At 51.5% G+C, this 12,559-nt stretch overlaps 1 protein-coding gene and 1 long non-coding RNA gene across 2 annotated transcripts; both read left to right on the top strand.

Annotated features, from left to right (window-relative positions):
• The first annotated feature begins 6,173 nt into the window (after nt 1-6,173).
• On the top strand, nt 6,174-7,252 carry LOC115916771 (prostasin-like). Its single transcript, XM_030970511.1, has 2 exons — nt 6,174-6,336; nt 6,891-7,252. The coding sequence occupies exons 1-2, from the start codon at nt 6,292-6,294 to the stop codon at nt 7,209-7,211; spliced, it is 366 nt and encodes a 121-aa protein (XP_030826371.1). The 5' UTR covers nt 6,174-6,291; the 3' UTR covers nt 7,212-7,252.
• A 3,540-nt stretch (nt 7,253-10,792) lies between these two features.
• On the top strand, nt 10,793-12,540 carry LOC115916772. Its single transcript, XR_004061623.1, has 3 exons — nt 10,793-11,399; nt 11,751-12,017; nt 12,235-12,540. It is a non-coding gene; the product is annotated as an uncharacterized LOC115916772 (long non-coding RNA).
• Nucleotides 12,541-12,559: the final 19 nt, after the last annotated feature.

Genomic DNA, 12,559 nt, shown 5'->3' on the forward strand with positions numbered 1-12,559 from the left:
CCCCCTGAAATGTCCCCAAATGTCCCCAAATGTCCCCAAATCCCCCCAAATGTCCCCAAATGTCCCCCCCGTGTCCTCACCCTGTCCCCTCCCCCCCCCGCAGAGTGCGGCCGGCCCCGCCCCCCGCCGCTGGCGCGCGCCGTGGGCGGTTCGGAGGCGGGGCCGGGGCGCTGGCCCTGGCAGGGCTCGCTGCGCCGCCAGGGGGCGCACGTGTGCGGGGCCAGCCTGCTGAGCCCCTGGTGGGTGCTGACGGCCGCGCACTGCCTGCAGGGGTGAGTATGGACCAGTATAAACCAGTATGGACCAGTATGGACCGGTATGGACCGGTATAAACCAGTATGGGGTGCTATAGAGCCATAGGAACCCATAGGAACCCATAGAAACCAGTATAGACCAGTATGGACCAGTATGGGACTGGTGAGCCCCTGGTGGGTGCTGACGGCCGCGCACTGCCTGCAGGGGTGAGTATGGACCAGTATGGACCAGTATGGACCCATAGAAACCAGTATGGGATGGTATAGAGCCATAGAAACCCATAGAAACCCATAGAAACCAATATGGACCAGTATAAACCAGTATGGATCAGTATGGGGTGCTATAGAGCCATAGGAACCCATAGGAACCAGTATGGACCAGTATAAACCAGTATAGACCAGTATAGACCAGTACGGACCAGTGTGGACCAGTATAAACCAGTATAGACCAGTATAAACCAGTATGGACCAGTGTGGGACTGGTGAGCCCCTGGTGGGTGCTGACGGCCGCGCACTGCCTGCAGGGGTGAGTATGGACCAGTATGGACCAGTATGGACCAGTATGGACCAGTGTGGACCAGTGTGGGGTGCTATAGAGCCATAGGAACCCATAGGAACCAGTATAGACCAGTATGGACCAGTATGGACCAGTGTGGACCAGTGTGGGGTGCTATAGAGCCATAGGAACCCATAGGAACCAGTATAGACCAGTATGGACCAGTATGGACCAGTGTGGACCAGTGTGGGGTGCTATAGAGCCATAGGAACCCATAGGAACCCATAGAAACCCATAGGAACCCATAGAAACCAGTATAGACCAGTATGGACCAGTGTGGGACTGGTGAGCCCCTGGTGGGTGCTGACGGCCGCGCACTGCCTGCAGGGGTGAGTATGGACCAGTATGGACCGGTATAAACCAGTATAAATCAGCATGGACCAGTATAAACCAGTATGGACCGGTACAAACCCATAGAAACCCATAGAAACAAGTATGGACCAATATAGATCAGTATGGACCAGTATGGACCAGTATAAACCAGTACGGACCAGTATGGACCAGTATGGACCAGTACAAACCAGTATGGACCAGTATGGGATAGTATAGACCCATAGAAACCAGTATGGGATGCTATAGACCAGTACAAACCAGTATGGACCAGTACGGGCCCATAGAAACCAGTATAAAGATGGGGGGAGGGGCCGGATAAAGACGGGGGGAGGGGCCAGGGGCGTGTCCAGCCCCTCCCCCACCCTGACCGCCGCCCCTCCCCCCACAGGAGCCACGCCCTCCGGTCATTTTTTGGGGTCATTCTGGGGTCATTTTGGGGTCATTTAATGTCATTTTTAGGTCATTTTTGGGGTCATTTTTGGGTCATTTTTGGGGTCATTTTTGGGTCCTTTTTAGGTCATTTTGGGGTCATTTTTAGGTCATTTTTGCGTCATTTCTGGGGTCATTTTGGGGTCATATTTGGATCATTTTTTGGGTCATTTTTTGGAGTAATTTTTGGGTCATTTTTGGGTCATTTTTGGGTCATTTTTGGGTCATTTTGGGGTAATTTTGGGGTCATTTTTAGGTCATTTTGGGGTCATTTTTAGGTCATTTTTGCGTCATTTCTGGGGTCATTTTGGGGTCATATTTGGATCATTTTTTGGGTCATTTTTTGGAGTAATTTTTGGGGCATTTTTGGGTCATTTTTGGGTCATTTTGGGGTCATCTTGTGGTCATTTTTTGGGGTAATTTTTGGGTCATTTTTTGAGTCATTTTAGGGTCATTTTTGGGTCACTCTGGGGTCATTTTTGGGTCATTTTGGGGTCATTTTTGGGGTCATTTTTAGGTCATTTTTTGGTCATTTTGGGGTCATTTTGGGGTCATTTTTTGGTCATTTTTAGGTCATTTTTGGGTTCATTTTGGGGTCATTTAATGTCATTTTTAGGTCATTTTTGGGGTCATTTTTAGGTCCTTTTTAGGTCATTTTGGGGTCATTTTTAGGTCATTTTTGCGTCATTTCTGGGGTCATTTTGGGGTCATATTTGGATCATTTTTTGGGTCATTTTTTGGAGTAATTTTTGGGGCATTTTTGGGTCATTTTGGGTCATTTTGGGGTCATCTTGTGGTCATTTTTTGGGGTAATTTTTGGGTCATTTTTTGAGTCATTTTAGGGTCATTTTTGGGTCATTCTGGGGTCATTTTTGGGTCATTTTGGGGTCATTTTTGGGGTCATTTTTAGGTCATTCTTGGGTCATTTTTTGGTCATTTTGGGGGTCATTTTAAGGTCACTTTTGCGTCATTTTGGTGTCGACTTTGAGTCATTTTGGGGTCATTTTATTGTCATTTTTGGGTCATTTTAGGATCATTTTGCTGTCATCTTTGGGTCACTTTGCAGCGGGGTGGGGGGCTCCTTTAACAAGGCGGGGGGCGGGGCACCGCTATCCCCTCCCCCACCCTAACCACCCCCCCCCTAACCCCTCCCCCCACAGGAGCCACGACCCCCGCTCCTTCTCGGTCCTGCTGGGCACCCTGGAGCTGCCTGAGGGGCGTGGCCAGGGAGGCGGCGGCGGGGGCGTGGCCTCGGCGGCGGGGGGCGTGGCCGTGCCCTTGGCCCGCCTCCTGCCGCACCCCGCGTACGCGGGCGAGGCCACGAGCGGCGACATCGCCCTGGCGCGGCTGGCGCGGCCCGTGCGCTTCGGGCCCGGCATCGGCCCCGTGTGCCTGCCCGCGGCCGGGACCGGCTTCAGCGCCGGCACCCAGTGCGTCAGCACCGGCTGGGGCGACACCGGCAGCGGAGGTGACTGGCTGGGATATACTGGGAGGGACTGGGAGGGGTTAAAATGGGATTGGGTTATACTGGGAGGGACTGGGACAAACTGGGACTCCCTGCGTCAGCACCGGCTGGGGCGACACCGGCAGCGGAGGTGACTGACTGGGATATACTGGGAGGGACTGGGAGGGACTGGGAGGGGTTACAATGGGACTGGGAGGGGATTGGGTTATACTGGGATATACTGGGAGGGGTTACAATGGGACTGGGTTATACTGGGAGGGACTGGGAGGGGATTGGGAGGGACAGGGAGGGGTTACAATGGGACTGGGTTATACTGGGAGGGACTGGGACAAACTGGGACTCCCTGCGTCAGCACCGGCTGGGGCGACACCGGCAGCGGAGGTGACTGACTGGGTTATACTGGGAGGGACTGGGAGGGACTGGGAGGGGTTACAAAGGGACTGGGAGGGGATTGGGTTATACTGGGTTATACTGGGAGGGACTGGGAGGGGTTACAATGGGACTGGGTTATACTGGGATATACTGGGAGGGGTTACAATGGAACTGGGTTATACTGGGAGTGACTGGGATAGACTGGGAGGGGATTGGGAGTGACTGGGAGGGGTTACAATGGGACTGGGTTATACTGGGATATACTGGGAGGGGTTAAAATGGGACTGGGTTATACTGGGATATACTGGGATAGACTGGGAGGGGATTGGGAGGGACAGGGAGGGGTTACAATGGGACTGGGTTATACTGGGAGGGACTGGGACAAACTGGGACTCCCTGCGTCAGCACCGGCTGGGGCGACACCGGCAGCGGAGGTGACTGACTGGGTTATACTGGGAGGGACTGGGAGGGGTTACAATGGGACTGGGTTATACTGGGATATACTGGGAGGGGTTACAATGGGATTGGGTTATACTGGGATATACTGGGATAGACTGGGAGGGACTGGGAGGGACTGGGAGGGGTTACAATGGGACTGGGTTATACTGGGAGGGACTGGGAGGGACTGGGAGGGGTTACAATGGGACTGGGTTATACTGGGAGGGACTGGGAGGGACTGGGAGGGGATTGGGTTATACTGGGATATACTGGGAGGGGTTAAAATGGGACTGGGTTATACTGGGATATACTGGGAGGGGTTACAATGGGACTGGGTTATACTGGGAGGGACTGGGAGGGACTGGGAGGGGTTACAATGGGACTGGGTTATACTGGGATATACTGGGAGGGACTGGGAGGGGATTGGGAGTGACTGGGAGGGGTTAAAATGGGACTGGGTTATACTGGGATATACTGGGAGGGGTTAAAATGGGACTGGGTTATACTGGGATATACTGGGAGGGGTTAAAATGGGACTGGGTTATACTGGGAGGGACTGGGAGGGGATTGGGTTATACTGGGATATACTGGGAGGGGTTAAAATGGGACTGGGAGGGGTTAAAATGGAACTGGGTTATACTGGGAGTGACTGGGATAGACTGGGAGGGGATTGGGAGTGACTGGGATGGACTGGGTTATACTGGGAGGGGATTGGGAGTGACTGGCAGAGACTGGGAGGGGTTAAAAGGGGACTGGGTTATACTGGGATGGACTGGGATAAACTGGGAGGTCAATGGTTGGGGTCAGTGTGAGGGCAGGGGTCACTCAGTGGTCAGTGGTCACTCAGTGGTCACTCAGTGGTCACTCAGCGGTCACTCAGTGGTCACTCAGTGGTCACTCAGTGGTCACTCAGTGGTCAGTGGTCACTCATTGGTCACTCTGCGGTCACTCATTGGTCACTCAGTGGTCACTCAGCGGTCACTCAGTGGTCAGTGGTCACCTGCGGTCACTCAGTGGTCACTCAGTGGTCAGCGGTCACTGGTCACTCAGTGGTCACTCAGTGGTCACTCAGTGATGGTCACTCATTGGTCACTCAGTGGTCACTCAGTGGTCACTCAGCGGTCAGTGGTCACTCAGCGGTCAGTGGTCACTCAGTGGTCACTCATTGGTCACTCAGTGGTCACTCAGCGGTCACTCAGCGGTCAGTGGTCACTCAGTGGTCACTCAGTGGTCACTCAGTGGTCAGTGGTCACTGGTCACTCATTGGTCACTCATTGGTCACTCATTGGTCACTCAGTGGTCAGTGGTCACTGGTCACTCATTGGTCACTCATTGGTCACTCATTGGTCACTCAGTGGTCACTCAGTGGTCACTCAGTGGTCACTCAGTGGTCAGTGGTCACTCATTGGTCACTCATTGGTCACTCAGCCCCGCGCCGGCTCCGGCAGCTCCAGGTTCCCCTGCTGCCCCTCGGGCTCTGCCGCCGCCTCTACGGCACCGACCTGGGCCCGGCGCTGCCGCCGCGGCACATCCAGGACGACATGGTGTGCGCCCGGGCACCTGGGCGGCGGCACCGACACCTGCAAGGTGAGTGACACACGGACAGCTGGGGACACATAAACACACCTGGGCACACCTGGGCACACATAAACACACCTGGGACACACCTGGGCACACCTGGGCACACCTGGGCACACCTGGGTACAGCTGGGCACACATAAACACACCTGGGCACACCTGGGCGGCGGCATCGACACCTGCAAGGTGAGAGGGACACACCTGGGGACACCTGGGTACAGCTGGGGACACCTAAACACACCTGGGACACACCTGGGCACACCTGGGCACACCTGGGGGGCGGCACCGACACCTGCAAGGTGAGTGACACACCTGGGGACACCTGGGTACACCTGAACATACCTGAGATAAACCTGGATACACCTGGGGCACACCTGGGATACACCTGAACATACCTGAGTACAGCTGGGTACACCTGGGATAGAGCTGGGATGGGCCATGGTGTACCACAGGCAGCACCGACACCTGCAAGGTGAGAGGGACACACCTGGGGACAGCTGGGGACACCTGGGGACACATAAACACACCTGGGACACACCTGGGCACACCTGGGCACACCTGGGCACACATAAACACACCTGGGATACACCTGGGCACACCTGGGCACACCTGGGCACACATAAACACACCTGGGATACACCTGGGCACACCTGGGGCGGCACCGACACCTGCAAGGTGAGTGACACACCTGGGCACACCTGGGACACACCTGGGTACAGCTGGGCACACCTGGGTACACATAAACACACCTGGGATACACCTGAGATACACCTGAACATACCTGAGATACACCTGGGGTACACCTGGGGACACCTGAACATACCTGGGTAAACCTGGGATACACCTGGGTACCCCTGGGATGGGCCATGGTGTGCGCCGGGCACCTGGGCGGCGGCACCGACACCTGCAAGGTGAGTGACACACCTGGGGACACCTGGGCACACCTGGGGGGGCGGGGTCACACCTGGGATACACCTGACGGGGTTCCCCAGGTGTGTCTGGGTGACCCCTGTGTGACCCCTGACCTTTGCCCTCCCCTGTGCAGGGTGACTCGGGGGGTCCCCTGGTGTGCCCCTCCCCCCTGTGTGACCCCTGTGTGACCCCTGACTGAATCCAATGACCATTGACTGACCCCATGACCCCTGTGTGACCCCTGAGTGGCCCCAATGACCCCTGACTGAACCCAATGACCATTGACCCCATGACCCCTGAGTGACCCCAATGACCCCTGACTGACCCCATGACCCCTGTGTGACTCCTGACTGACCCCAATAACCCCTGACTGAACCCAATGACCATTGACTGACCCCATGTGACCCCTGTGTGACCCCTGACCTTTGCCCCCCTGTGCAGGGTGACTCGGGGGGTCCCCTGGTGTGCCCCTCCCCTGTGTGACCCCTGACTGAACCCAATGACCCCTGAGTGACCCCATGACCCCTGTGTGACCCCTGCCCTTTGTCCCCAGGGTGACTCGGGGGGTCCCCTGGTGTGCCCCTCCCCCTCGGGCCGCTGGGTCCTGGCCGGCATCGTCTCGTGGGGGGAGGGGTGCGGGGTCCCGGCCCGCCCCGGCGTGTACACGCGCGTCAGCGCCTTCTCTGATTGGATCGCCGCCCGCGCCGGGGGCGTGGCCTTCGTGGGCGGGCCCCGCCCACAGCGCAACGGCAGCGCGGGAAACGGGAGCGGCGGGAACGGGAGCGGCGGGAACGGGAACGGCGGCGCCCCCTGGCGGAGCGGAGGGCTCGGGGCGGCGCTGGCGGTGACGGCGCTGGGGGCGGGCTGGGTGTGAGGAGGAAAAATGGGTGGAAAAAGGGCGGAATTGGTTAAAAAGAGGGTAAAAAAAAAATGGGTTTGAAAGGGAATGAAAGTGGTTTAGAAAGGGAATAAAAATGGTTTAAAATGGAATAAAAATGGTTTAAAAAGGGAATAAAAGTGGTTTAAAAAGGGAATAGAAATGGTTTAAAAGGGAATAAAAGTGGTTTAAAAAGGGAATAAAAATGGTTTTAAAAGGGGGTAGAAACGGTTAAAAAGGAGAGGAATGAAAATGGCGATAAAGGCGGTTAAGATGAGGGCAAAAAATGGGTAAAAAATATTAAAAGTTGTTTAAAATGGTGTAAAAATGGGGTAGAATGGTTTCAAGAGGATAAGATGGGTAAAAATGGTTAAAAAATAATAAGAAGGGGTAAAAGTGGTTAAAAATGAGAATAAAAAATGGTAAAAATGAGAGAAAAAAATGGTAAAAATGAGAGAAAAAAATGGTTAAAAACGGGGTAAAAAATGATTCCAAAAAGGGTAGAAATGGGTAAAAAAAAAAAGAGAAAAAATGGTTAAAATGGGGGAGAAAAAATGGGTAAAAAATGAGAGGAAAAATGGTAAAAAAGGTGGCACAAAAAAGGGTGAAAAAGGCACCGAAAAATGGGTAAAATGAGCCCTAAAAGTGGTCAGAAAGGAGCAAAAAAAGGAGCCCGAAAAGGGATGAAAAATGGGGAAAAAAGGGTTAAAAATGGGGAAAAAAGGGTTAAAAAGGCGGTGACGGCGCTGGGGGCGGGCTGGGTGTGAGAGAGGAAAAATGGGTGGAAAAAGGGCGGAATTGGTTAAAAAGAGGGTAAAAAAAAATGGGTTTGAAAGGGAATGAAAGTGGTTTAGAAAGGGAATAAAAATGGTTTAAAATGGAATAAAAATGGTTTTAAAAGGGAATAAAAATGGTTTAAAAGGGAATAAAAGTGGTTTAAAAAGGGAATAAAAATGGTTTAAAAGGGGGTAGAAATGGTTAAAAAGGAGAGGAATGAAAATGGCGATAAAGGCGGTTAAATGGTTAAAGATGAGAGCAAAAAATGGGTTTAAAAAAATTAAAAATTGTTTAAAATGGGGTAAAAAATAGGGCAAAAATGGTTTAAAGAGGATAAAATGGGTAAAAAATATTAAAAAGGGGGTAAAAGTGGTTAAAAATGAGAGTAAAAAATTGTTAAAAACGGAGTAAAAAATGGTTCAAAAAAGGGTGGAAATGGGTAAAAAAAAAAAGAGAAAAAATGGTTAAAATGGGGGAGAAAAAATGGGTAAAAAATGAGAGGAAAAATGGTAAAAAAGGTGGCACAAAAAAGGGTGAAAAAGGCACCGAAAAATGGGTAAAATGAGCCCTAAAAGTGGTCAGAAAGGAGCAAAAAAAGGAGCCCGAAAAGGGATGAAAAATGGGGAAAAAAGGGTTAAAAATGGGGAAAAAAGGGTTTAAAAGGGCGGTGACGGCGCTGGGGGCTGGCTGGGTGTGAGAGAGGAAAAATGGGTGGAAAAAGGGCGGAATTGGTTAAAAAGAGGGTAAAAAAGATGGGTTTGAAAGGGAATGAAAGTGGTTTAAAAGGTGGTAAAAAATGGTTTAAAATGGAACAAAAATGGGTTTAAAAGGGAATAAAATTGGTTTAAAATGGGGTAAAAATGGGTTTAAAAATGGGTAAAAAAGAGTTTAAAAGGGGTAAAAATGGTTAAAAATATAAGAAGAGGAGTAATGAACATGGTAAAAAAGGGCGCATAAATGGTTAAAGATGAGAGCAAATAAAGTTAAAAGGGTAAAAAATGGTTAAAAATTGTTTAAAATGGGTAAAAAATGGGGTAAAAATGGTTTAAAATGGGTGAAAAAATGGGTAAAAATGGAGAAAAAATAGTAAAAAGGGAAAAAGTGGTTAAAAACGGGGTAAAAATGGTAAAAAAAAAGGTGTAAAAATGAGAGAAAAATGGGTTAAAAAGAGCGGTAAAAGTGGTCCAGAAAGGTAGCAAATAAAGGAAAAAGAAAAAATGGTTAAAAATGGGGAAAAAAATGGGTAAAAAAAGGAAATGTAAAAAGGGTGGCTAAAAAGGTGGTGAAAACGGCGCTGGCGGGCAAAATGGGTGTAAGAGAGGAAAAATGGGTGGAAAAAGGGCGGAATTGGATGAAAAAAAAGAGGGTTAAAAAAAGGGGAAAAAGGGTTTAAAAGTGGTTTTGAACGGGGATAAAAATGGTGTAAAATGGAAGAAAAGTGGTGTTAAAAGGGAATAAAATGGTTTTAAAGAGGGGTAAAAAAGATGGGTTTGAAAGGGAATGAAAGTGGTTTAAAAGGTGGTTAAATGGTTAAAAATGAGAGCAAAAAATGGGTTTAAAAAAATTAAAAATTGTTTAAAATGGGGTAAAAATGGGGCAAAAATGGTTTAAAGAGGATAAAATGGGTAAAAAATATTAAAAAAAGGGGGTAAAAGTGGTTAGGCAAAAAAGGTAAAAATGAGAGAAAAAAATGGTTAAAAAAGGGGTAAAAATGGTTCAAAAAGGGGTGGAAATGGGTAAAAAAAAGAGGAAAAATGGTTAAAATGGGTGAGAAAAAATGGGTAAAAAATGAGAGGAAAATGGTAAAAAAGGCGGCCAAAAAAAAAGGGTAAAAACGGGGTAAAAATGGGTAAAAAAGGCACAAAAATGGGTGAAAAAGGCACCGAAAAATGGGTAAAATGAGCCCTAAAAGTGGTCAGAAAGGAGCAAAAAAAGGAGCCCGAAAAGGGGAAAAAATGGGGAAAAAAGGGTTAAAAAAAGAAGGAAAATATTGTTAAAAAAGGGGAAAAAAAGGTGAGAAATGGGCAGAAAAAAATTGTATAGAATGTGGTAAAAATGATTAAAAAAGGGGTGAAAATGGTTAAAAGCGAGAGTAAGAAATGGTAAAAATGAGAGAAAAAAATGGTTAAAAACGGGGTAAAAAAGGGTTCAAAAAAGGTAGAAATGGGTAAAAAAAAAAGAGAAAAAATGGTTAAAATGGGGGAGAAAAAATGGGTAAAAAATGAGAGGAAAATGGTAAAAAAGGCGGCTAAAAAAATGGGTAAAAACGGGGTAAAAAAGGCACCAAAAATGGTGAAAAATTACGCAAAAAATGGCAAATAAAGAGATAAAAATTGTCAAAAAAAGGAGCCTAAAATCGGCCCAAAAAAAGACCCCAAAATCGGTGAAAAAAAACACCAAAAATGGCACAAAAATGGTAAAAAAGCCCCCGAAAAATGGTCCAAAAATGGTCAAAAATGACCCAAAAATGGTAAAAATAAAATCGCTTTAAAATGGGCCTAAAAATGGTGAAAAATGAACTTAAAAATGGTCAAAAAATAGGAAAAAAAGACCCCAAAAATGGTGAAAAATTACGCAAAAAATGGCAAATAAAGAGATAAAAATTGTAAAATAAGGACCTTGAAATTGGCCCAAAAAACGACCCCAGAATTGGTGCAAAAAAACCCCAAAATGGCACGAAAATGGTAAAAAAGCCCCCGAAAAATGGTCCAAAAATGGCACAAAAATGACCCAAAAATGGTCAAAAAAAACTGCTTTAAAAGGGCCTAAAAATAGTCCAAAAAAACCCTTTAAAAAATCCTAAAAATGGTGAAAAATGAACTTAAAAATGGTGAAAAAATAGGAAAAAAAAGACCCAAAAAATGGTGAAAAATTATGCAAAAAATGGCCAAAAAAAAGCCCAAAAATTGTCAAATAAGGACCCTAAAATCGGCCCGATAAAAGACCCCAAAATTGGTGCAAAAACCCCCAAAATTGGCCCAAAATTGCCCAAAAACCGCGGAAAATTTCAAGGAAGAAAAGCGGCCATTTTTTTTTTTTTTTGTTCAGGGGGCGTGGCCACGCTGTGCGCGGCCGCTGATTGGTTGAACCCGGGAAGGGGCGTGGCCAGGCGGCGCCGGCGGGAAGCGGCGGGCCGGGATGGCGCCGCTGATTGGGCCGCGGAGGGGAAGGGGCGGGGTTTAAGGGCGGAAGAGCGTCGGGATTGGCTGGAGGTTTGGGGTTTGGGAAGGGGGCGTGGCTTCGAGCCGCGTTTGGCGGGAGCGGCGCGCGCGGGAGCGGCCCGGGACCCCTCCCCCCTCCCCCAACACCGGGAGCCACGTGACCCGCGGGAGACCACGCCCACCCAAACACCGACCCGACCACGTGACCCGCGGGAGAGCCGCCCCTCCCCCCACCGGGAACCGGGTGGTGAGGAGGGGGCGGGGCTTAAAGGGGGTGGAGCTTAGGGAGGAGTGTGGGAGGGGCTTAAAAGGTGGGGGAGGGGCCTAAAGGGGGTGGGGCTTAAGGGGGAGTGTGGGAGGGGCTTGAAGAGGGGGAGGAGGAGGGGCTTAAAGGGGTGGGGGAGGGGTTTTGGGTTGGGGGGGGGGCTTAAAGGGGTGGGGCTTAAGGAGGAGTGTGGGAGGGGCTTAAAGGGGGGGGGGGGGGGAGGGGCTTTGGGGCTGTCATTTAGGGGGGAGGGGCTTGAAGGGGTGGGGGAGGGGCGACCCCACCGCCCTCCTCCGCTCCCTGACACGCCCCTCCCCTTGTCTCTCTTTTTAGCCCCTCCCCTTCCCTTTTAGCCCCTCCCCCTCCCTTTTAGCCCCTCCCCCACCCCATTGATGCCCCTCCCCCCCACGCCCCCTCCCCCGCGCCGCCCCTCCCGGCCAATCAGACGCGTCCCTGGCCCGGCTGGGGCAAGGGCGGGGCCGGCGAGGGGAGGGCGTGGTCGTGCACCTGACCACGCCCACCTCTGGCCCCGCCCCTTCCCTGGAGGATTTCGAGATCGTCCGGAGCCTCGGGAGGGGCAGCCGGGGGGAGGTGCTGGAGGTGAGGGGGCGGGGCCAAGGAGGGGGCGGGGCCAAGGAGGGGCCGGGGCCAGAGGGGAGGGGGCGGGGCCAAAGGGAAGGGGTCAAAAAGTGGGGGCGGGGTCACAGGTGGGGGCGGGGCCACCTTGGTCCAGCCCCTCCCCTCATCGCCCCTCCCCCACCGGTGACCTCTGGGTGACCCCGGCGTGACCCCGGCGTGACCCCTGACCCCTCCCCAGGTGCGCCGCCTCTCGGACGGTTCCCGCTTCGCCCTCAAGCGCTCGCTCCGCCCCCTCTCGGGCCCCGCCCAGCGCCGCCATTGGCTGCGGGAGTGCCACGCCCAGCTGGGGGCGGGGCCGGCGCCGGGGCTCCTCCCCCTGCTGGCGGCCTGGGAGCAGCGACGTCACTTCCTGTTGCTGCTCCCGCTGTGCCCGGCCGGAAGTTTGGGCAGCCAATGGCGGCGAGGGGGTGGGGCCAAGCTACAAAGGGGCGTGGCTCGGCTCTGGAGGGGCGTGGTCTCGCCCCTGAGGGGCGTGGCTTGGGTTTTGTGGGGCGTGGTGCGGT

The sequence above is a fragment of the Camarhynchus parvulus genome, unplaced genomic scaffold, assembly GCF_901933205.1.
Source record: "Camarhynchus parvulus unplaced genomic scaffold, STF_HiC, whole genome shotgun sequence".
Taxonomy (NCBI): Eukaryota; Metazoa; Chordata; class Aves; order Passeriformes; family Thraupidae; genus Camarhynchus; species Camarhynchus parvulus.

Excerpts from the sequence above, each read along its gene's own strand:
- LOC115916771 (XM_030970511.1), top strand. The coding sequence starts at position 6,292 with ATGGTGTGCGCCGGGCACCTGGGCGGCGGCACCGACACCTGCAAG. Across the intron at positions 6,337-6,890 it reads GCGGCACCGACACCTGCAAG|GGTGACTCGGGGGGTCCCCT; the intron begins GTGAGTGACACA and ends CTTTGTCCCCAG.